This window comes from Papio anubis, unplaced genomic scaffold (genome assembly GCF_008728515.1).
Source record: "Papio anubis isolate 15944 unplaced genomic scaffold, Panubis1.0 scaffold132, whole genome shotgun sequence".
In the NCBI taxonomy this organism is placed as follows: domain Eukaryota; kingdom Metazoa; phylum Chordata; class Mammalia; order Primates; family Cercopithecidae; genus Papio; species Papio anubis.
In genome coordinates this window covers 107,871-130,514 of record NW_022161270.1, presented here as the reverse complement: position 1 = coordinate 130,514, position 22,644 = coordinate 107,871, and the positions used below count along the sequence as shown (strand labels likewise).

At 42.4% G+C, this 22,644-nt stretch overlaps 2 protein-coding genes and 1 pseudogene across 14 annotated transcripts in view; 2 read left to right on the top strand and 1 right to left on the bottom strand.

Moving 5' to 3' along the window:
• The window catches only part of LOC101000937 (dimethyladenosine transferase 1, mitochondrial), a 64,838-nt gene that overhangs the window by 40,592 nt on the left and 1,602 nt on the right, over positions 1–22,644 (top strand). The window contains exons 6-8 of one of the 9 annotated variants that reach the window (XM_031661341.1): positions 17,955–18,105; positions 18,609–18,745; positions 19,267–19,915. In XM_031661341.1, the coding sequence (XP_031517201.1) occupies positions 17,955–18,105; positions 18,609–18,745; positions 19,267–19,269 (291 nt within the window). In that variant the 3' untranslated portion in view covers positions 19,270–19,915. Of the gene's footprint in view, positions 1–275; positions 331–4,110; positions 4,265–12,011; positions 12,140–14,319; positions 14,741–17,954; positions 18,106–18,608; positions 18,746–19,043; positions 19,233–19,266; positions 19,916–22,644 lie in introns of those variants that run through there. The other 8 variants (XM_031661340.1, XM_031661339.1, XM_031661343.1 and 5 more) reach the window with 8 other exon arrangements.
• On the top strand, positions 6,160–10,893 carry LOC101001278 (annotated as a pseudogene). Its single transcript, XR_002521370.2, has one exon. The product of XR_002521370.2 is annotated as a heterogeneous nuclear ribonucleoprotein A1-like (transcript).
• The window catches only part of LOC100999794 (TIAM Rac1 associated GEF 2), a 115,476-nt gene continuing 107,509 nt past the window's right edge, over positions 14,678–22,644 (bottom strand). For 2 of the 4 annotated variants that reach the window (XM_031661338.1, XM_009205825.4), the window contains 7 exons: positions 22,440–22,558; positions 21,349–21,457; positions 20,372–20,430; positions 19,318–19,423; positions 18,312–18,399; positions 17,796–17,950; positions 14,678–15,891 (listed from right to left, as the gene is read on the bottom strand). In XM_031661338.1, coding sequence (XP_031517198.1) covers positions 15,254–15,891; positions 17,796–17,950; positions 18,312–18,399; positions 19,318–19,423; positions 20,372–20,430; positions 21,349–21,457; positions 22,440–22,558 — 1,274 coding nt within the window. In that variant the 3' untranslated portion in view covers positions 14,678–15,253. Of the gene's footprint in view, positions 15,892–17,795; positions 17,951–18,311; positions 18,400–19,317; positions 19,424–20,371; positions 20,431–21,348; positions 21,458–22,388; positions 22,559–22,644 lie in introns of all 4 variants that reach the window. The other 2 variants (XM_031661336.1, XM_031661337.1) reach the window with 2 other exon arrangements.

Sequence of the window (22,644 nt, the reverse complement as noted above, 5' to 3'; positions counted from 1 at the left end):
TTTCTTTTAATACTATGTTTTAGTCACATAGTTATAATTTATTTTTGAAATTTTCTCTATGTTGAAAGATATAATGTATTATTTTATGTCCTCCGTTCAAGAATGTGGTCTGAAATATTTTTAACTATGTCATGCTTTACAAATGAGAGTTGAGACTCCCTTTTTTCCCTGGTATACTTGACTTGTCTGGAACCTGAATTCACAAAATTGTTAACTTTCAAAAATAATCATTCAGAAGAAAGTTTTTTAAAATATGTTTTTGTTTTCAATAAAAGAAAAAAGAAAACCCAGCAACAACTTTTGACGAGAATCTGATCACTGACCTTACAGGTATTTGTGTGTGTGTGGTGCCTTGAGTTTTCTTGTTATTCCTTCCACTTAGAAAGATCTGTGGAGTATAACTATAGAGATTCAGGAAATGTTATGAATAAATTACCCAAAGTGATGTGATGAGACACAGCAGATAAGACGGTGATCAGATACTGAGGTTGTAGCCCATGAATAATGGTACAGATGGATTTCACTACCATCCTTTTGGGTTCTCATTTTTTTCTTCCTCAGTAAGTCTTATTCTACAAGCTATAAATTCATAGCCATTATACAGAAAGAAGATAATTTGATTATTGGATTTTTAAATTTAACAACTGTTAATCACCATATTAGACTTTAATCATTTGTTTAAAAGTAGTAAATAAACAAACACGTGTTTCAGTTATCTGGATTTTTTGTTTTTGTTTGTTTTAATCCAAAGTTTGACATTTAGCAAGATACTGTTTTCCTCTTTTCTAAATCTAACATCTGTGGGTTTGCTTTTTAGCCATAGTGTTGCTTACATGTTAAGTCTTACCTCTCTAAGTCGTTATAAGCTTTATGTGTACTGGCTTTGTTCTTTCATTTTATTTCATGGCAAATACAAACAATTCAGTGCATAAATAAATACTGGAAGAAGTTGAGTTGAATTGCAGACACTAGTAGTCACAGCAGTGTCATTAGTGCTGCATCAGAAGAAACCTCACCAGGGCCCTCCAGCATCCCGGCTTGTTTTGCTAGTCACCATGGTTGTTAGTGCAGACATAAGCTTTGTGAGGCTGACTGACGGCAGGTGGAGGGACCCAGCTGCTCCCCACTCCAACCTCCAGCATAAGGAAGCTCACTGAAGGATAAATGGGTTAAGCATGCTTTAATGTACATTTCTATTCTCAAAACATTTTGATTATTTTTTTGCCTTGATGCAAACAATAATCCTATAAAATATTAATTGCCTGCTTTAGAAGGAAAAACTGAAATGGAAGCAACTTTCATTAGCTATAGACCTTTAATGAAGGCAGAATTTCTTATATAAAAAAGGAGCTAGGAAAGTAGAAGTGTAAATAGAAATGTAGTCTTTATCAACATTCCTATCTACTTCTGATGTGGACATTAAAGGAATATTAATCTTTTGAGTCCAGAGACTCTCTTAGATGAGTCTTATGACCCCTCAGCTTAAATCTCTTGCCCGGCCCTCTCCCCTGAACTCCCAAGTTGTGTTTCTGTCTGCTGACTTGGCGTCACTGATGGATAGCTCCGACCTGTCGTGGCACAAAACTGAACTCCTGACCATCCCCAAACTGTTCTCCCCACGGATTTCCCGTGTTCATTAGTGGCAAATCCTTCTTTCCATTTGGCCAGCCGGAGATCTTAAAAGTCATCCCTGATTCCATACCTAACATCCCTTCAGTCAACAAATTGTTTTGTTTCTGACTTCAGACTAGAACAAGAACCTTCCACCTCCGAGCCCCTCTTCTGCTTCCACTGTAGCACAAGACCTCTGAGGTAGAAGGTCAGCCCTACAGGGCAAGGACCTCTCTCTGTTTTGTTCATCGCTGATTCCCCTGCACCGGGAGCAGTGCCTGGTACATAGTAGGGATACAGTAAATATTTGCTCAATGAATGAATTCAGAAACTGACTTTAAGTATATAATGTTAAACTATAAATTGCACTTGAATGTTTAAAAATATTTTATTTCTAAACAAGGCTAGAATTTTAAGTAATTTTGGAACTCTAGTTTGTCATCTTGCTAATAATAATATCTACCATTTATAACCTGCTTTCCATATGCCAGGTACTGCTTAATGTGCTATAATACTTAATTCTCAAAACAAACCTATGAGATAAGAGGAATTTTATAGATAAGAAAACTGGCCAGGCGCGGTGGCTCATGCCTGTAATCCCAACACTTTGGGAGGCTGAGGCAGGCGGATCACCTGAGGTCAGGAATTCAAGAACAGCCTGGCCAACATGGTGAAACCTTGTCTCTACTAAAAATACAAAAATTAGCCGGGCATGGTGGCACACGCCAGTAGCCCCAGCTATTCAGGAGGCCGAAGCAAGAGAATTGCTTGAACCCAGCAGATGGAAGTTGCAGTGAGCCAAGTCATGTCATAGCACTCCAACCTGGGCGATAGAGCGAGACTCTGTCTCAAAAAAAAAAAAAAGAAAGAAAGAAAGAAAACTAAGCTGCAGAGAAGTAACTTTTGACTAAGGCTGTAAAATGAGTAAATTGCAGGAATGGGGTTGAGGCCCAATACAGCGATTTTTGAAACCTTGACATACTGCGTAGCACTGCCCCACCTCTAATTAGAAAAGAATGTATTTGCAAGTCCTACCTCTCTATGGTAGTTTATAAGCTATGGAAACAAATTAACCCAGAAATCTCTGTAGCTTTACATATTAGCGTTTACTTCTCAGTTCCTGCAAAGTCCGCTGTGGGTTGAGTGATCGCAGTCTATCTTTCTTCTTTAGAATGTTTTCATTTATCTTTAAGCAGAAGTGACTTTAGCTTCTCTTAGTGTGTGCTGTTGCTTAGTGATGTTAATCTGGATGTTCAGGCAGGCTTTTATTGTCTTTCTGAAAGAATCAGTAATTTAACTGAGTATTTTGGAAATAACAATACCACACCTTCCTGTAGAGCTTAACAGTTTATAAAGCATTGCACTCCATCGTCTCATCACTGGATCCCAGTAACAGGCTTGTGAGAGAGACCTCTACCCTAATCAAAGACCTGGGGATCGGGGTTGAGGGGAAACACTTTGGTGGCTGACATTTTCTTCAAGAAAGAGTTTGAAGGCCACCAGTAGAGGCAGTGGGAACCATCAGTGTTTTTTCGTGGTGGAATTTGTGGTTTACAGAGCACTTGGCTATGGTGTGGAGGATTTAAAGAGATCAAAACTGGAGACGGACGGACTCTGGGAGGCTGTGGTAATGGGAGCGATTAAATAGAACTAACTAGATGAGTAGAGAGATTGCATAGGAAATGAATTCAAGATACAGGGTGTTCATAAATTCTGTAAATATAATTAAATATATATATATATATATATATAAAATGTAGTCAAGGGCATCTTCAGTCTGTAAAAAGAACCCAAAATTTCCTGTCTACATTTTGAAAACAAATTTATAGAAGGGGCTTTAGGCTTGTATTGGTTTCAGTGGACAAATTACAGAAAAATCTAACAGTAGACTTATAGTACAGTAGTCCTTATAGTTTTATAAGGACTCATTGTTTGGAAGTCAATACTGTTCAAGGTTAGTTCTGCAGTTTGAAACTCTTCTTAAGGATTCCAGTTCATTCCGTTTTTCTGTTCCTTCAAACTGAACTTTTCTTGACTGTGTGAAAGTTGATGATACAAATTAGGTCATTCTTGTCTTACCCAACTAAATCAGAGTCAAGGGGCCAGGAGAAAAAAGCACTCAGGGCACATAGCACCATAGCACCTGCTCCAAAATTTATACTTTTTATAAGCCTAGCTGCTGAAACAGCCTGCTGTAACACCAAGACCAGTTTTACCGTAGCTGCTGGGACCACCTACTGTGACTCTAAGACTGGTTTTACCTGCTGTCATCACTCACCAATGAGAGCTTGCCCACACCCAAAAGCTTCTCTAGTGCCAATAAGCTTTCTTTCAAAACAACACATAACATTTCTCTAATAACTCCCAACCTTCCCTTTGTTCTTTGGACACTCCAAAGACCACCTGGTCTGTGTGTAGGCCCTGAATTACAATTCTTGCTTCCCAAATAAAACATTGAATTTGGAGATTTGTCTCTATATTTTATTTTTACTTCAACAGCTATGAGATGGCTGCCTCAGCTGACCCTTTCATCAAGAAGCACCGTATTCTACGGCCAGGCATGGCGGCTCACGCTCATAATCCCAACACTGGGAAGCCAAGGCAGGTGGATCACTTGAGGCCAGAAGTTTGAGACCAGCCTGGCCAACATGGTGAACCCCATCTCTACTAAAATACAAAAATTGGCCGGGCGTAGTGCCACCCGCCTGTAGTCCCGGCTACTCGGGAGGAGGTGGAGGTTGCAGTGAGCCAAGATCACGCCACTGCGCTCCAGCCTGGACAATAGAGTGAGACTCTGTCTCAAAGAAAAAAGAAAAGAAAAGAAAAAAAAGGCAGCAAAGTATTCTAGAGTTCTCTTCCCCTCTCCTACCCCCACCCCAGACTTTGCTTTAATGTCTCAGTTTCCAGAACTGGCTCATTTGGTCATTCTTAACTGTGAGCGAGACTGGGGAAGTTTGTGTCTGGCTTTTCATCCTCCCTGGTGAGCTGTACCCAACAGGGACTCAGGCTGGCTTTGGGGGTATCACAGGGCTCTAGCTGCACTTCTGGCCTCCAGGATTTGAGTTGACTGTGTGATACTTTCCCAAGCAACTGGGATTGTTCCCCAAATTTGTGATTCTCACTTCTGCCCACACAAGGGCTTTGGAAAAGCCCCGAGAAGCTCAGGCCCAACCCAGTGGCTCTTATTTTTCTGGGATGGAGCCCCATCCTTGTGTTTTTCAAATGCTGTCCACTTAATTCTAATGAGAAATTGGGGTTCTGAATTTAAAAAACAACGTTACGATGGTTAATACTGAGTGTCAACTTGATTGGATTGAAGGATACAAAGTATTGATCTTAGGTGTGTCTGTGAGGATGCTGCCAAAGGAGATCCACATTTGAGTCAGTGGGCTGGGGAAGGCAGACCCACCCTCAGTCTGGGTGGGCACCATCTAATCAGCTGCCGGTTCAGCTAGAATATAAGTGGGCAGAAGAATGTGAAAAGAGAGTCTGGCTTAGTCCCCCAGCCCACATCTTTCTCCTGTGCTGGACGCTTCCTGCCCTCAAACATCGGACTCCAAGTTCTTCAGTTTTGGAACTCTGACTGGTTCTCCTTGCTTCTCAGCCTATAGATGGCCTATTGTGGGACCTTGTGATCGAGTGAGTTAATACTTAATAAAGTCTTCTTTATATGTAATTCCATTAGTTCCGTCCCTCTAGAGAACCCTGACTAATACAAATGTTTTTTCTTGTTTGCTTTCCATTCAACCTTGAAAATAATGACAGTTCAGAGTAAGATAAAATAGTTACCTGTTCCAGCCCCACAGATTTAAAGTGATTTGACCTAATCCTAAAATAATGTTTTTCTCCTGGCCCAGCCTTAGGAAATTAACAGTATCAGCTATGAATATACGAATGTACTGACCAAGCATCTTCAGTGTGATGTCTAGTCCGTTTGACAATTATGGTTTGTTATGAATTACTATATTTGTATGCATGTTTTATTTCTCAGTCTTTTAATAATATTAATAGCTTTACCAAGTACCGTCTGAGTTTGTTTAGATTGCAAGCCTCTCTGAGGTCCTGGCTTCGCTCTGAGGGACTGGAGTTGCTCAGGACCTGCAGCGCTAGGGTCCAGACCCTGGCAGTTGCCAATGTGCTGCCACACCCATGGCCGGGCTGGGCAGCCTCGAAGCTGCCTCAGGCAACTCCTGCCACATCCACAAACCAAGCGGGAGCACAGCCCGGGACAGAAACACAGGGCACCTCCAGATGCTGCTGCTTCACAGACACCAAGGTCATGGCTTGTGGAAAAGGCCTGGTTTTAGGAAGGTCTTTTCCCTCTGATCATCTGGGAACTCCAGATTAAATATAACAGAAAATCTTTATACAACAATTGTCAATTCTTATTCCATTTTGTGCTTTCTTGAGGATACACGTGCATCTCCCTGAAATTGTTTAATCTCTTAGAACCAAGAGACACTGACTCATCTTGTTGTTGTTATTACTAATAGGTATAATTTACATACATACATATGTCCATTTACATAATTTACACAGTAAAAAAACTCTTCATCCCCCTCACCACATTTCTTAGTCTTATTTCTCATTGTGATCTGCATTCCCTGTCACTCTCTTGGCCTCAATTCTTCCTACCACATCTGCTCTGAGAGGAAACACTGTGTGACTGCTTAAAATCTGTTCTTTTTTTATGATCTCAAGAAGAAGGAGAAAAAAACAAAGATCTGTAGGAAGAAAAAAGGGTGAGGACAGAACTTCTGCAGAAATAAATATTGTTACAATAACGCAAATTGTAAACTTTAGGATAGGTACTGACTGTGTAGTTATCTTTATTGAACCAGTTGGTTTGAAATACTTAGAATGCTGTCAGCTGTAAGGTTTTACAGTGGAAATTCTTTCCTTAAATTGGCTTTGGGACGTGGATCACAGGTAGAGTAAACCAATTCTGGGAAATTTGATCTACATTCACATTTGTCAGTATTTTCTTTTTCTATGACATGCATAATTATCATATCATAGGCATCAGTGACTTGCTGCCTCTACCTGGGATTCTTCTGACTTGGGAAACTTGTAACCTCGAGACCTGCAATGTCCTAAAGTGGACTGTCATTAGCTTGGGGGAGGTACTTGAAGAGCAGGCAGACCCTGGAGGGTGGGGAAACCAAGCATCCAGAGGCACTCATCTTGCTCTGTTGTTTTACCCAACACTGAAATGACTCTCCCAAGCCCCTGTCCTCCTGTGTTCCATCTTGTGGTGCCTATAGCCTGCAAGATGCCATATGCTTCCTGTTCCCAACTACCCAGGTCTGCTCGTGATCATTCCACTTTGAACTTTGAATCTTTCTTATATGTTGTTCTTTAAAGTCTTATTGATTATTCCCTGTGGTCTTTTCTTCCTTTTTTTCACTAGCCCTTCTGTTGTCTTAAGTTATGGCTGTGTCTTGGCTGATTACGTAGTAACTTCCTCATCATTTTTCCTCTCCCCTATCTCGTCCTCTAATGGTCTTGAACACCATGAGCGTGTTGAATGAAGACCCTTTCGTAGACAGTGACAAGTATTGTTTCTGCGTCTGTGCATGTGGTCGTGACTTAGCTTTCGGGCATATGATAATCATCAGGAACTGAGTTGTACATTCTTCAGTGTCATCTGTATATCATGTTGATTACAGTTCTCAGTTGTAATATCTAATATCTAAGATTTAAGGTTTAATATCTCCTTAGCCCAGGTCCCTTGTGAGTTCCAAGTGCTGCTCTGAGCTGATAACCCGTCACGTCCTAGACACCCTGGCCTGGAAACTAGGACATCAGCTTCGGGCCTGTTATGGCTAAAGCTGCTAACACTGAGAAACAGTCTTAGTTTGTTACAGTGTTGACGTATAGGGTTAGAAAGGCAAATATTTAAATTCATTTTAAATCCTTTCATTTGAAATTTTAGTAGGTCATTTTGGTATACTGATAGACTGAGTTTGGAAAAGGGCTGGCAGCATTGAACTAGAATATTTTAAGTACTTCTAATGCCTTTGTACTGATTTCTTTTTTGTAATCAAACCCATTAACAGACTTAAAACTCAAGGAAGAAAAAATAATAGTTGTAATTTTAAATAAGCATTCAATTATAAGTAAAAAGCATTTTTGTATTCGTTACCATAGTTACCAAGCAGTTTTCCTATAGTTCTAGAAAAAATGGGCTCCATCATTCAGAGTAATTCTGAAAGGTGCCTTTGGGGGAAAGGGAGAGGAAGGGGTGGTACAGGAGAGGTCCTCGCCGTCCCAGAAGCAGGAGACATAACTGGAAGAGCTTTGTTGACACTGAGTTTTACAGACTCTCCCACTAAATAGTAACTGCATTTCTGAGGGGAGTGCTGTTGTAGCTGGGACGTGATGTAAGCCAGCTTAGCAGGGTACTGGAATTGTATTCAAACTTTAGAAGTCGACTGCTATAGTTTCCATGGAGTACTGCTATATTTGTTCAGGATTTTAAAACCCAAGTGAAAGTTAGACATTTCCTGTATTTACAAATATCAACTATATCTCAAAGGAATGAAATCAGGCAAATAAAGATGATGCCAAAATTAAAAATATAAAGAAGCTGGAAGTGGCAGTTTCTGTACTGGAAGGAGAGTTCATCTCTCTGTATTTGTGCTTTTGGTCTTAATAATTTTTAAGCCTTATGTAGAGTTTTGATAATACTTCATGGCTTTAGGCCTAGGCAGGGATTAGATTTTATCTCAGATTTTGCTAAGAGTATTTTTTCTGGAGACTAGCAGGCTGCTGGTAAGAATTGCTAGAATTGGGCTCTGTGTCACTGGGAGAACTGGAGTTGAAGGGTTACAGGAGATGAATCCTGGATGATGGGAGGCAGGGATGAGGGCACCAGGGAGCTCCAGGGATGAAAGGGGAACGGAGAGTCCAGTGAGAGAAGGCTGGTGAGGTGTAGAGAGTGGTCAGACACATGCCTGACAGTTGGGGCCACTTCTCTGTACAAATCAGGAGGAGGCAAGGTAGGCAGGATAGTGCAGAGTTTGTGAGAAGGAACCTGACATCTGAAGTCAATGGAACTGCGGCTTGCACTCCGCCATTCATACATAGATCAGGTCTTGGTCTTCTTTTTCCTTCCCCAGAACTTCCCTGAGCTGAAACCACCTTTCTTCTCTCCCTATAGCTGTACCCCCACCCCACCTAAACCCTGCGTCCACTCCACAGCCCCTCATCTTCTTCAGTCCCTCTTTCCCTGATGACCACAGACCTCTCCAAGCTAGACAGACACTGTTCCATGGTGTGTTTTGTTAAGGTCTAAGGGAAGTCCTGTAAGAAGAGGTAGTTGTTATTAAACTTGAGGAAACAGATGAAACAACATACAGCACACAATTCAACACACTTACTAAAATGTATTAAGAGCATTTGGCATCTTAGTGAAGTCACTGCTCGTAACTACTGTTCCACACAATTCAACACACTTATTAAAATGTATTAAGAACGTTTGGCATCTAAGTGAAGTCACTGTTAATAACGACTGTTCCACCATAGAATCCTCACAAGAACAGCCTGGTGGACTTCACCAGAAGGCTGATGGACGTTGTGGGTGGGCATTTGGGGTGTGGAAAGGCTGCTTGGCACGTTCTCAGCCTGCGTCAGCCCACACCGCCGCTTACCACCAAAGCCTTCTATTTCCCATTCCATCCAGAAGGAGCAGCTGTAGCTGACCTGAAACCTTCGGGGACAGGGTCATTGATTGTTTCAATAGGTAGGTGCAAGGTCTCGGGGGTCCGGGTCCCAGATAACACAGCTAAGGCACCACAGGCTCCTCCCACAGCACATCAGGATGCATGAGGCTCAGCACAGCTTATTTTCACTTTCTTGTCCATAAAGTCTCACATCATATTCAGTTGTTTTCCTTCTACCCTAAAATAATAAACACAACCAGAAAAGCCACTCTCCGATCTTCATCCTTTTAAGGAATTATGTGGCCACAAGGATCTTTAGAAGCAAGTCCTCTTAAGAGAAAATGACAACCCCTGTGGGATTTCCACAATAGAGTTCCTTTGGAAAAGCAGTGGTGCAGCCCACACCTCCTAAATTGCCCTACTCTCTTTGCCTTTTGTTGAGTCTGTATGAGATCCTCATTAACAAGTTTAATAATTCCTGGACACGCCTTTCTGCCTGTGGACGCCACCGAAGAAGCATCGTTAAAGTCTCTCTTCTCCCTGCCGTCATGTCTAAGTCAGAGTCTCCTGAAGAGCCGGAACAGCTGAGGAAGCTCTTCATTGGAGGGTTGAGCTTTGAAACAACCGATGAGACCCTGAGGAGCCATTTTGAGCAATGGGGAACGCTCACGGACTGTGTGGTAATGAGAGATCCAAACACCAAGCGTTCCAGGGGCTTTGGGTTTGTCACATATGCCACTGTGGGGGAGGTGGATGCAGCTATGAATGCAAGGCCACACAAGGTGGACGGAAGAGTTGTGGAACCAAAGAGAGCTGTCTCAAGAGAAGATTCTCAAAGACCAGGTGCCCACTTAACTGTGAAAAAGATATTTGTTGGTGGCATTAAAGAAGACACTGAAGAACATCACCTAAGAGATTATTTTGAACAGTATGGGAAAATTGAAGTGATTGAAATCATGACTGACCGAGGCAGTGGCAAGAAAAGGGGCTTTGCCTTTGTAACCTTTGACGACCATGACTCCGTGGATAAGACTGTCATTCAGAAATACCATACTGTGAATGGCCACAACTGTGAAGTTAGGAAAGCCCTGTCAAAGCAAGAGATGGCTAGTGCTTCATCCAGCCAAAGTGGTCGAAGTGGTTCTGGAAACTTTGGTGGTGGTCGTGGAGGTGGTTTCGGTGGGAATGACAACTTCGGTCGTGGAGGAAACTTCAGTGGTCGTGGTGGCTTTGGTGGCAGCCGTGGTGGTGGTGGATATGGTGGCAGTGGGGATGGCTATAATGGATTTGGTAATGATGGAAGCAATTTTGGAGGTGGTGGAAGCTACAGTGGTTTTGGCAATTACAACAATCAGTCTTCAAATTTTGGACCCATGAAGGGAGGAAATTTTGGAGGCAGAAGCTCTGGCCCCTATGGCGGTGGAGGCCAATACTTTGCAAAACCACGAAACCAAGGTGGCTGTGGCGGTTCCAGCAGCAGCAGTAGCTATGGCAGTGGCAGAAGATTTTAATTAGGAAACAAAGCTTAGCAGGAGAGGAGAGCCAGAGAAGTGACAGGGAAGCTACAGGTTACAACAGATTTGTGAACTCAGCCAAGCACAGTGGTGGCAGGGCCTAGCTGCTACAAAGAAGACATGTTTTAGACAAATACTCATGTGTATGGGCAAAAAACTCGAGGACTGTATTTGTGACTAATTGTATAACAGGTTATTTTAGTTTCTGTTCTGTGGAAAGTGTAAAGCATTCCAACAAAGGGTTTTAATGTAGATTTTTTTTTTTTTTTGCACCCATGCTGTTGATTGCTAAATGTAATAGTCTGATCGTGACGCTGAATAAATGTCTTTAAAAAAAAAAAAAAAAAAAAACAATTCCTGGACACTGAGGCTTTTGTCAATTATGACGAGACTTCCCATTTCCTAGACCGTGGTCTCCGTCAGCATTTTTGTGTGTGTCGTTACTGTTTTGACTCCATTTCCCTCTGTCTTTAAATGTTTTTCCTTTGGTATTTGAATGTGTCCTTGTGAATTACCATGAGTCCATTTTTGGAACAAATCAGGGTGTAAATCTCTTACCAGTTATGCCTGAAAAGTTGTATCTTCTGACAATTAAAGAAGCTCCACAGCTGGCAGTAGTTTAAACACTATCAAACAGTGACTTTTTTTTATGGTTTCCATTTTCAATTTCAGTCCTGCCTGTGCCTTTCGGGGCATTTAAAGTTGCTACTAGAAAGTTCTGTGGCTTTTCAGACTACAGCTGATTAATCAGTGTCTACCGAAAATAAGTGGTGTCTCTGTCTGAGAAGTTTAGCACTGAGTGGTCCCTGGGGGCCTGTCTGCCCTCTCTCCGTGTCTTGAAGCTGCTGCTGCAGCCTATTTTTTTACTCATTCAAAAACTAAAATATTCTAATGCCACCTGTTATCTGCTGACTGACTTGAATGATTTGGATTGATTTTTAAGCCATTGTGAAACTGCGTTTTAAAATTAAGTGACCATCAAGCACAGGTCTGGTGGATGTCATTAGAGAACAGGTGCAGCCAGCTGATTTCTCCATGTCATTTGCAAATCCAGAATGTACCATCTTCCAGGCCTAGAGATGACAATGAAGTACATGGAAGAGTCGGTTTATGAAAACAGGCTGTTGACAGCCCATCCTCCTGTTTAACAAGGATGAGTTGATTGATCACACTATGCCACATATCATGCCACAGAATGATAATACGTTTGCTTACAATGAAGGTGGACGTGGGCGTGGTGCACTTCACTCCCTTGATACAGCCCAAGATAGAGCAGCCGTTCAAGCTGGTGGAAAAAGTGGTTCAGAATGTATTTCAGTTCCGAAGGAAATACTGCCATCGAGGGCTCGGGTAAGAATGCCTTTTCTTCTCTTCAGTCGTAGTCTTCTTTATAAAATCCTTAGGCACTTTTTAAGAGTAAGAACCTTGTTTGCTCTATTGTTAAAGCTCTGAGTATTACACTGAGTTCAGTCCTGTGACGGACAAGACTTCACTGTCACTGAGGAGAGAGCAAAGACTTGCTAGACCTCAGGTGGCCGTCACAGGGTGGCTTTACCATACACACAGCCTGGAATTGGGGACTGCACAGCTCACAGTGGCTGTGTACCGGGGAGCTCGTGGTTCCCCAGTGAGGACTTGAGACAGATAATAATGGGTTTTTTAAGTGCTTGCTTTCTTCCGAGTTGCCCTGTCTCTTCTTTAAGGACATACTTGAGAACTAGGAAGCAAATGTGACTTCTGAGCAGCCAAAATCATCGCGAAGTCCTCACGAAAGCACATTTCCATCTCACAGAAAGCGGCTGCTCCCAAGAGGCTCACAGGAACCACTGGGAAAAGCCAACAGGGCGCGGTGGTCTAGAGGCCGCCCACCTTGATGGGCTCTGAAGGACCACAGCTATGTTGCAGATCCACAAAGAGCCAAGAAGCTGTTTAGTCAGGCCCAGTGATGGTCTGCTTAAGAAGGCAGGAAAGCGTGTGTTTGTCAAAGATTTCCGTCTCTGATCATCTATCCATATTCAGCTGTTGAAAGGGGCTCAGCCGGAGAGGCACATATTTCTCAGTTTCTAAAACCTCCTCACATGGCTTCATTATAATTCTCTCCTTCACAGGGTCTGAAGTGTCCCTTCAGCACATGAAATGACAGCAGATTATTTTAGGGGCTGGCTGGGCATCAGCTCCTAAGAGCGCTGCAGCCCACAAAGCCCATTGCCGAGGATACCAGATGGCAGAAGTTAGAGCGTCAGCCTGCCACTTGTGGCCTCTAATTAAGCCAGGATTCCCACCTTACCAGCTAGTTCCTGCTTCTCTAGCAGAGACTTGAGGTGCAGAGCTGGTGACAGAGATGCCACTGGCCAGCCATTTTGGTGCTAATTAGAACAAAGACAGCCCTGTGGCTGCAGCCCTCAGCTACCGTGCGCTGCTGGTGAGGGAACAGAAGCTGGATTTCGGCTCACACTTACCCCTCATGCACAGCAGGACCCACACAGCTGTACCTGATAGCCCTGATTCATGGGGAGGGGGAACACAAACCTATGTCCTTTTATGTGCTTTTGGAAATCCTGGAATTGGTCTGAGCCTAGAGCTGGCACTAGCGTTTCCAAGGCAACCTCCCAGCTAAGTGAAGGGCCCTATTCATTTCAGATACACCGTCCTCAGGACAGACATGGACCAGATACTGTGCCATCTGGGGTAACAGGGCAAAGTTCTTTGACCTGTTGGTGTTCTTCACATGTTAGAAACCATCATCAGGTCCTCTTTGCCATGAAACTGAACTCAAAGATCTGTCACCCTGAAACTGTGGGGGACATGCAATTCCTTGTTGAAAGGACCATTAGCCTATAAGCAACATGCAATCTCCCTGACCATGACGCCTTCCAAGCCCTTTGGGATGAGCTCTGTAAGAACCCTGAGACTTGAAGAAAAATGCAATCCAGGCCTAACTCCACAGCTTTTCAAGCAGTTCTGCTATTTATTTTAAAACAATGGTTCAATTCAGATAGGTGAAATTTAAAATATATTCTCTACTTCAAATCAGTTTTAAAGATGCTTGAAAAATAACAAGAGGGATAATTAATTATATTTTCCTATCAGCTATTTTCAAACTTTTAGCAAAAAAAGTAACTCTTTTAGCATGAAAAGTTCTATAAAGGCTGATAAATTCAAATTCTAGAGAATCAAAACTGGGGATTTGTCACACAAGAAATACAACTTTCACATCGAAACATGAGGCAAATCAAGCTTATAGTTCTACAAGAACGCAGCTGAGCAGATGTTAAACTTACCTTAAAAAGTGCATGTACTGATTGAGCTTTGGAGAATGCTTTCCCATTGTGGGCTTGCCTCGTGCATCAGGTTAGAGCTGCCTCAGTCGTGGGCCGTGCCTGTTACCTGGTGCTATATAATCCAGGAGGCTCCTGCCACTCCCTCCAGCTGGCAGTAGTCAGCAACTGTGTTGTTTTCAAATGAGGGTTAAAAGGTGTCATGATTGGTGGAATTTAAGTAAAATTCTGATATTTCTCTCTTCCCTTCAGAATGTTATTCCCTGAAGCGGAGCGCTTGGAAAACACGGGCAGGCTGTTAGAGTTGGCAGACATAGACCCTACTCTTCGGCCTCGCCAGCTCTCCATCTCACACTTTAAAAGCCTCTGTGAGGTATACAGAAGAATGTGTGATGAAGACCCACAACTCTTTGCATATAATTTCAGAGAAGAACTCAGGCAAAGAAAAATCAAAAAGAAAGAAAAACAGGATGACGCGAAGAGTTACAGACTCTAGCTGCTGCCTGGGGGCGAGCAGCCTACCAGATGTCGATTTGCACTACGTGGAGCTTCTTATATGGGTACTCTTTTGTCTTTACAGAATGACAATAAAAATGCCAATGACCAGATGTGACTTACTTTCCTTTTACTATACAGCTTGGCAGAGAAAATAAATATCATCAAATAAGATACAGTACAAGCTTTCTTTTAATATATACTGTATAGATATAACAGGTTTAGTATAAACAGCATCTATTACAATCTTACAAAAATGAAGTATCTGCACATTTTGCCCCTAAACCACATTAAAATAACTTAAATATGCTTTAAATAAAGCAAAAACTGACAGCTGAAAGAAAATGCCCAGAGGATTTTAAAAAATGACCCTTTGAAAACTATTAATCACAACTTCCCCAGCCTTACTTTTTCCACATAACTTAAAATAATTAGAAGGCAATTTTAAGGATTCTAAATCATTTGATACCTGCTCAAAGTGGATATAAACTAAGTAATTTACAGATTCTGACCAGTTTCTTCTAGGTTTCTGATCCACAATAAATTAAAATAACTTAAATCTTTACAACCATTTCGTGGGAAAATGTATACTGCACAAAACCCAGGAATGAATAGTTTTTTTGCAATTTCCACTTTACCACCAGTTTAAAAGTAAAATGAGGAATTTAACTCATATCTGGATTGAATCGTACTATGATTTTCCATGGCTCTCTGTTTCATAAAAACACTCCTCATTGACAACAGATGTTAAACTCTGGACACTGAATTCTCGCTCTAGAACAGAATTTAGATCGATGGTGGCATTTTCAGATTGACTGTCAAGGGACTGGTGACGGAGCTGTGCCTTGAGCAAAGTTCCTCTGTCCCTCTTGGTGCTGTTGGCTTTTCGTTTGATGGGGCAGAAGTGCCCCCGGACCAGTTTGGGCTGCTCTCCTCCTTTCTGGCCCTCGCCCGCCTCCGGGCCAGGCTGCTGCTCAGCCTCGGGGTGAACGTCTGGGTCCTCCGAAATCCTCAGTCTCTGGAACTGAATTTCGATGTCTTTAGTAGGGCTGCCCCGCTTCAGAGTTTGATGGTGGTCATCATCTTCATCGCTCAGGATGTCACTCTCTTTGATGAGATTGTCGGCAAAATCTGCCAAGCCAGGGTGTGGGTATTTCCCGGGAGAAGCAGTCTTGGAGTCCTGCCTGCCCTCGGCCATGGGGCAGCCGCTGCTCTGGGTGCCGCTGCTCAAGCTGCCCTCGTCTGAGTCCAGCAAGGTTCCCTTGCCGGTCTCACCGGTCCACTCGTTGCTGGAGGAATTCTTCAGGACTTTTAAAGACCTGGATGAAGCTGCAGTGAGAAAAACACATTCCGCTGTGATACAGAAACAGGTTACACAATGTGTAACGTTTGCCTCAAAGCCTGTGTAAGATTTAACATCTTAATTAAGATTTTATTTTATGATATGACTTCAGGTAGCAACTATCCTGGTATTTAGGCAAAAACGTAGCTACTGAAAACATGGAAATTTTTGACTTAGGTTTACAGTTGTAAGTTGGGCAATTCAGCATTTTTAGATTATCAGAGCTCAATTATTTAGATAGAACTAGACACTAGAAACTACTATATGGGCTAAGATTTCCTATTTTGCCAATGAGTACATTGAAAAGTTAATTGCTAATAAATCTAGGCTCCTTTCTTTCACTAAGGTGCTTTGTAATTTGATCATCGAGATCACACCATGCATCTTCTCACTTTGTGGATTTCCCTTGCTGCTCAATTAAAAGTAGAAAATACTCCTCCCCCCCCCCCCTTTTTTTTAAAGACAGTGTCTTGCTCTGCCACCCAGGCTGGAGTGCAGTGGTGTGATCTCCGCTCACTGCAACCTCCACCTCCTGGGCTCAAGTGATCCTCCCACCTCAGCCTCCTGAGTAGCTGGGACTATAGGTGCACACGACCATGCCCAGTTAATTTTTATATTTTTTTGTAGAGATGGGGTTTTGCCATGTTGCCCAGGTTGGTCTCAAACTCCTGTTCTCAAGAGCTCAAGGGATCCACCTGCCTTGGCCTCCCAAAGTGCTGGGATTACAGGCATGAGCCACTATGCCCGGCCTAGAAAATTCTCTCTCATATGAGAACTGTCTCTGCTGGAATTTCAAACCAACTTTCTGAAATTTGATGTTATAGGGGTGTGTGTGGGTGAGTGGGTGGGGGTGTGTGTGTGTAGTTCTGTTCTCTTGGATTGAAAGAAGCAAGGGAGTTCTCAGTTTTGGTGTTTCTACAAATAATAACAGCATGTTATTTTGATGGCCAGTTTATTTTGACAATGGAGAAAATAGTAAATATGTGGTAAATCTGAAGAGGTCACATTGATTTGACATGAAAAAGAGAAGTTTTACATTTTCTAAGACTAAAAACAACAAAGATAATAACAAAATAGTTAATGTAGAAATAAGGTTCTGAAAACTTAAGCTGAAATTTTAGAAACAAGCAGAATAATGTGATTTGAAATGCTTACTTGGTGCCTTATCGATTAAGAACGAGTATAAGAGGCCCCTTAACTTAGACGGCATTACATCCCAATCAACCCATTGTTCAGTTGATAATATTGAAATCGAGAATGCATTTAATATACCTACTAACCACTGCGGCTTAGCCTAGCCTGCCTTCAGTGTGCTCAGAACACTTACAGTAGCCTACGGTTGGACAAAGCACAAGGTCTATTTTATAATTAAGTGTTATGAAATGTATTGAATGCTGCACTAGAAACGAAAAACAGAATGGTTGTCTGGGTATTCGAAGTACGGTTTCTACTGAATGTGTGTCACTTTCACACCATGGTAAAGTCAAAAAATTGTAGGTTGAACCATCAGAAGGTGGAGACCCTCTGTGTAAGGTTCTTGATCTTCATTCAGCATTGACCTTCAGGATGCCTGGCACTGCTCTGAGCACTGGGAATACAGCAGTGAGGAAAACAAAGTCCCTGGACCCATGCACATCTTAGTGGAAGAAACAAAATCGTACATTTGGACTATGTCAGCTGGTAGGAAGACAAGGGATTGGGGGTTGGGGGTGGCTGTATTTTCCAGTAGAATGTCTGGGAGCAAGAGGCATGTTTAGGTTTCTTCAAAGGAGATAAAAGTACCTTGATGACTTACAAAGTGAAAACTCACAGCTGTATTACAAGAGCATATATACTTTTCAGAAGCTCATAATGTTTGCTTGAATAAACACAAGGCTAGCAAAATTCTCACCTAATTTAGCTGAAACAGGAACTCGGTTCTTAAGAGGTACCAGGCGATCCTTACATGTTTTCTCCAGTGGTAATTCACACTTTATGTGACGCCTGAAGTTTTCCCTCAGGATGGAACGAATCACCTTAACAATGTTGGTTTTGCTTTCACTGTCACTAGGTGGGGGGGAGAGAAAAGAGCAGAAGTGTCCAGAGTGTTCATCGTGCTTCCATTCCACGCCCGCCCGTGTTCCTGCGCCTTGCACCTGCTGGGCCAGGCTGCCAGCCAGCCACCCAACAGCAGTGCCATGTGGCCTCCCATACAAAAGGAGGTGACAATTGATCACTCTTAAGATTTTGATATTTATTTAATCAATGTATTCTCCTACTAGCAGCCTCAGTTGCCTTTTTCGGAGGGTGGGGAGTGTGACCCTGATGTCATCAAAATTCAGGAGGGCACTAAATATAAACTCCCTTCCTTAAGAGACATAATTCTATGTTATTTCTGTTGGTTTTAATCTTTGGAAGTCAGTCATACCTGCAACACAACTGAAAGATGGTTTCTGGCCGTCCTTCTATTTCTGACTTCGTATGGATCAGTTCCCATATGGAATTATTTTCTGTCCCTGTGTAAAAGGAAATGGAAACAAGAGTCTACAACTTTGCCCAAAATGCTGTGGTTAAGAACACTTGTGAAGTTTAAAATCTCATGAGTTAAGAAAGTCTAATATTCCCAGTCCTGGCTCGTTTTCTTCTGTGGCTTGTTCTATGTATGATATTCACAGTTACACGAACTGAAATGCCTTTTGGTTACTCTTTACATTTCCTGTTGCAGATTTTCCTCCATCTGAACTGCCTTCGCCCTCTCTCTGGAGCCCCTGTCTGGGGAAGAGATTTGGTGGATCCTATTCTTCAACCCTCCTTTGCAGTTTTGCCCTTTCCTTGGACGGAACAGGAACTGGGATACTTGAGGTAAAAGAGGCCAACCCCAAATGCAGTCATGTTCTAGAAAACATAAGCACTTCTGACAAAAGTTAAACAGAAGCCCGCAGGTCACTGCATGACTCAGCCTGCTGGCCTCTTCTGTCACCAGAGGCCTGTCACCAAAACAAGGTTACTCTGGAAGGATCTCTGAACATTTTCCAGACTCAAAGATTTTTTTCTTTTTATATCACCTAAAGTAGTACTACCTAACCTTAAGGAATTTTCTGCTATATTCTAAATTTGTAAAAACATAAATTTGTGGATCTGTTTTTCTAATACATTTTAGGGTATCAAGGCAGAAAGGAAAATGTTGAAAACTATTGTAGAGACAATAAGGAAACAATGAAAGGCATTTGACAAAGAAAAAGCTATCCACCAGCATTTACTTTCTCCCAGAAGTCTGCTAAGGAACAGCAAAATAACCTCTCTTTGTCCTCGTTTTCCTTGTCTATAAAATAAAAGGCACCAAAAATTATCCCCAAGGTCCTTTCTTACTTTTCATTCCACAGTGAAGTCTACTGAAATGCTTTTTCTGGCATCGTACTGCATGAAACAGTTACCTGCTGGATTCCCCAGTCTGACTTGAAGCGCGGAGATGGGGATCAACCAGCGGAATTTAAATGGATCCAAGTCAGCAGAGTTGTGTGCAGGCCGGGAATTCGAGGGCTGTAACATGAAGGCCCACCAAGAAAAGTGTTAGGGAAGCTCTCTCACTGGGGGAGGATGTGTGCACGGTGAATAGGAGTTTATGTTCTCCCTGTGGGCGAGTCTCCGAGCAGCCATGTGGGTGTTCAGGGCACAGAAGTCAATCAGCTACGCACCCAATTCTCAAAGACCTCACATTGCTGGGGAAGGTGGGAAGGCCGAGTTGTGGTTCAGAATCAGTTACAGGTCTCAAAGCGAGAAGAGCAGCCAAGGCTTCCTCGCCCTCACGCTATCTCTGAATGGTAAACTGATGGCATATGGTATCCACAGCTAAGCTTTGTTTTTGTTTTTCTGAGTCAAGGTAAAAGGCATTTGAAAATAAACCAAAGTTTCACAGACTGTGTATGGAACAACCATGGGCCATTTTCAGAGATATAAAAGTTGATCTTCTATGTAGGCCCCCATATGAGTATTTATCTACTTCATTTACTTATTTATTTATTGACAGGGTCTCACTCTGTCGCACAGGCTGGAATGCAGTGGCATGATCAAGGCTCACTGCAGCTTCCACCTCCTGGGTTCAATTGATCCTCCTGCCTCAGCCTCCCAAGTAGCTGGGACTACAGGCACATGCTACCACACCCAGCTACTTCTTGTATTTTTGGTAAAGGCAGGGTTTCACCTTGTTGGCCAGGCTGGTCTCAAATTCTTGGGCTCAAGCCTCAGCCTCCCAAAGTGCTGGGATTACGGGCATGAGCCACCGTGCCCAGCTGTACATCTTCTTTTAAAACAGACATCTTTCACGGGGAGACTCAGAGACGCTCTCAGTATGTGATGGGGTTAGTGACCCTCAGAGTAAGCAGTATCAGTCAGCACAGCCGTGGTGCTCAGTGGGCTTTTCAGTTCAACGTTAATAGGAAGATACAGCCATGAAAAGGTAGCTTAAATTAAAACAAATTTTTGCCTTACCAATTTCTTTTTCAGTTTGCAGTTTTCTTTATAAACCAGTATGACGGCTCTCTTAAAAACTAAAGAAAGGAAAAGAAAAAGTCTTTATTTTATGCAAACTCTTCCAAGGTTAAACTAGAGCTGAATGTCTTAACAGAATAACACTCTTCAAATGTATGAGTCTCTAAGACCTTACTCTGCCAACACATGAGTGAATAAATGGTACTTCCCTTTTGCTCATATTTGAACTATGCAGAAGCACCTGCTTATTTACAAGCTACTATTGGAAGTTGATCTTGGCTTTTTTAAACTCTTTGTTTTATTGAAACTGTGTTCTCTCAGTGACAATATACTGTCACTTGCTCTCCCAACTCTGAGAGAGAATTAAAACATCTTGAAATGCAGCAGACTATTAAGATAGCAGGTTTCTGGCCAGGCGCGGTGGCTCACGCCTGTAATCCCAGCACTTTGGGAGGCTGAGGCAAGTGGATCACCTGAGGTCAGGAATTCGAGACCAGCCTGGCCAGCATGGTGAAACCCCATCTCTACTAAAAATACAAAAATCAGCTGGGCGTGGTGGCGAGCACCTGTAATCCCAGCTACTCAGGAGGCTTAGGCAGGAGAATCGCTTGAACCTGGGAGGTGGAGGTTGCAGTGAGCAGAGATCACACCATTGCACTCCAGCCTGGGCAACAAGAGTGAAACCTTGTCTCAAAAAAAGAAAAAGAAAAAGAAAAGATAGCGGGTTTCAAAATAGCCTCAGGGATCTGTTCCTGTAACACTTGGCCTGAGCCAAGCAGCAGAAGGGAGAACAAGATAATGAGGATGCAGAGAGATGCCAGAGTTTTAAATAGTTGGGGGCTGGCCCTGTTAAGTCCCCAACCATTATAGCAATTCTAACTCCTGGAGTCCAGGAGTGAATTGGACTGGTGTGGCCAGTGAAGTTCTTCGTTAATCCCAGCCTCTTCAGTCTACATTCTTCTGAATGGAATACTAACCAAATACTGTGAGCTCAAGGTCCTTTCTAGCTTTTCCTAGAGACAGAAATGGATTCAGCCAGGAAACCGTAGAGTGCATCAGAAGCTCTCCCATCGAAAGTTCTGTTACCTAGATTGTAAAAACAGGAGGTAAGGAAGATACGGAAATCCCATGCTAGATCATCTCATGTTAGATAGTGATGTACACACAGTCATTGCTAAAATGCAAGCACAGCTGGTTTAATTTTTATGATACCTGTAAACATGGGGCCTTAAATAGTGGAGGTTTTGAAAATATGAGCTAAGCACCAAAGTGTCTGATCAATAACATAAAGCTGAAGGCATTTTGCTCCAATGCACACACATGTAGGTGAGACATGCCTTGTGACCAACTCGATTTCCATAAGATGAACTCTACCAGTGTCCGTGGTTCTTCTCGAGTGCCTTTGTAAGCTTTCCCCTGGGATCTAGTACATCCACCACCTCTGAGCTCCGTTCGGGCTGCTGATAAAAGAGCACCAGCATTGAAACTGGCCAGAGTGAAGGACTGATCTCCAGCTCTTTCCTGTTCCTGCCATTTTCTGCCTAAACTATGCTACTTCCAGCATGCCAGCTTTAGAAGCACAAGATTATAAATTAAGCAATCAGATAAAAAGGAAAAATACAGAAAATGTCAAATCCTGCTTGGACTAGTTTTATAAGTAAGCAGGCAACCACCAATATGTGATGTTAAAAATATATATGTTTGATGTTAAAAAAATATATTTGATGTTTTTTTTGAAAAAAAAAAAAAGCAAAATAAAAAAGGAAAAGCCCCAGACTCCACATTGCCAGTTCCCACGTCCTTTCTCCGCCCCAGCCTCTGCCAGCTCACCCTCCACGGATGTTCCAGCCAATGTGAACGTGACATAAGGTTATATTTTAAACCAGTGTAATGAAGTTTATGATATGTCTATACATAAATTGTATAGTTCATTAGACACATTGTTATCAAGAAAATCTTAGGCATTTTCTCCTCCAGGGAAGTCCTAACAGGGCAGCCTATCTGAGAGGTCACCTACAGACGCCACACCACATGCACTAGGCTCCCAGAGTGCAGGCGCCTCACGGACCTCCTTCTCGGTTCCGCTCTGCTCAGCTACTAGCTGGTCAAACACGGTCCCATAATCCTCATAGATCTTCTGCATCTCGTTGATGTGGCTCGCTACTTTCTCCATTGCCTTTAGTGCTTCTGCAAGATATGAAATCATATTTATTAATATGAAGTCATATTTATAAATATTTATTCTTAAATATTTATTCTTAAATATGATTTAT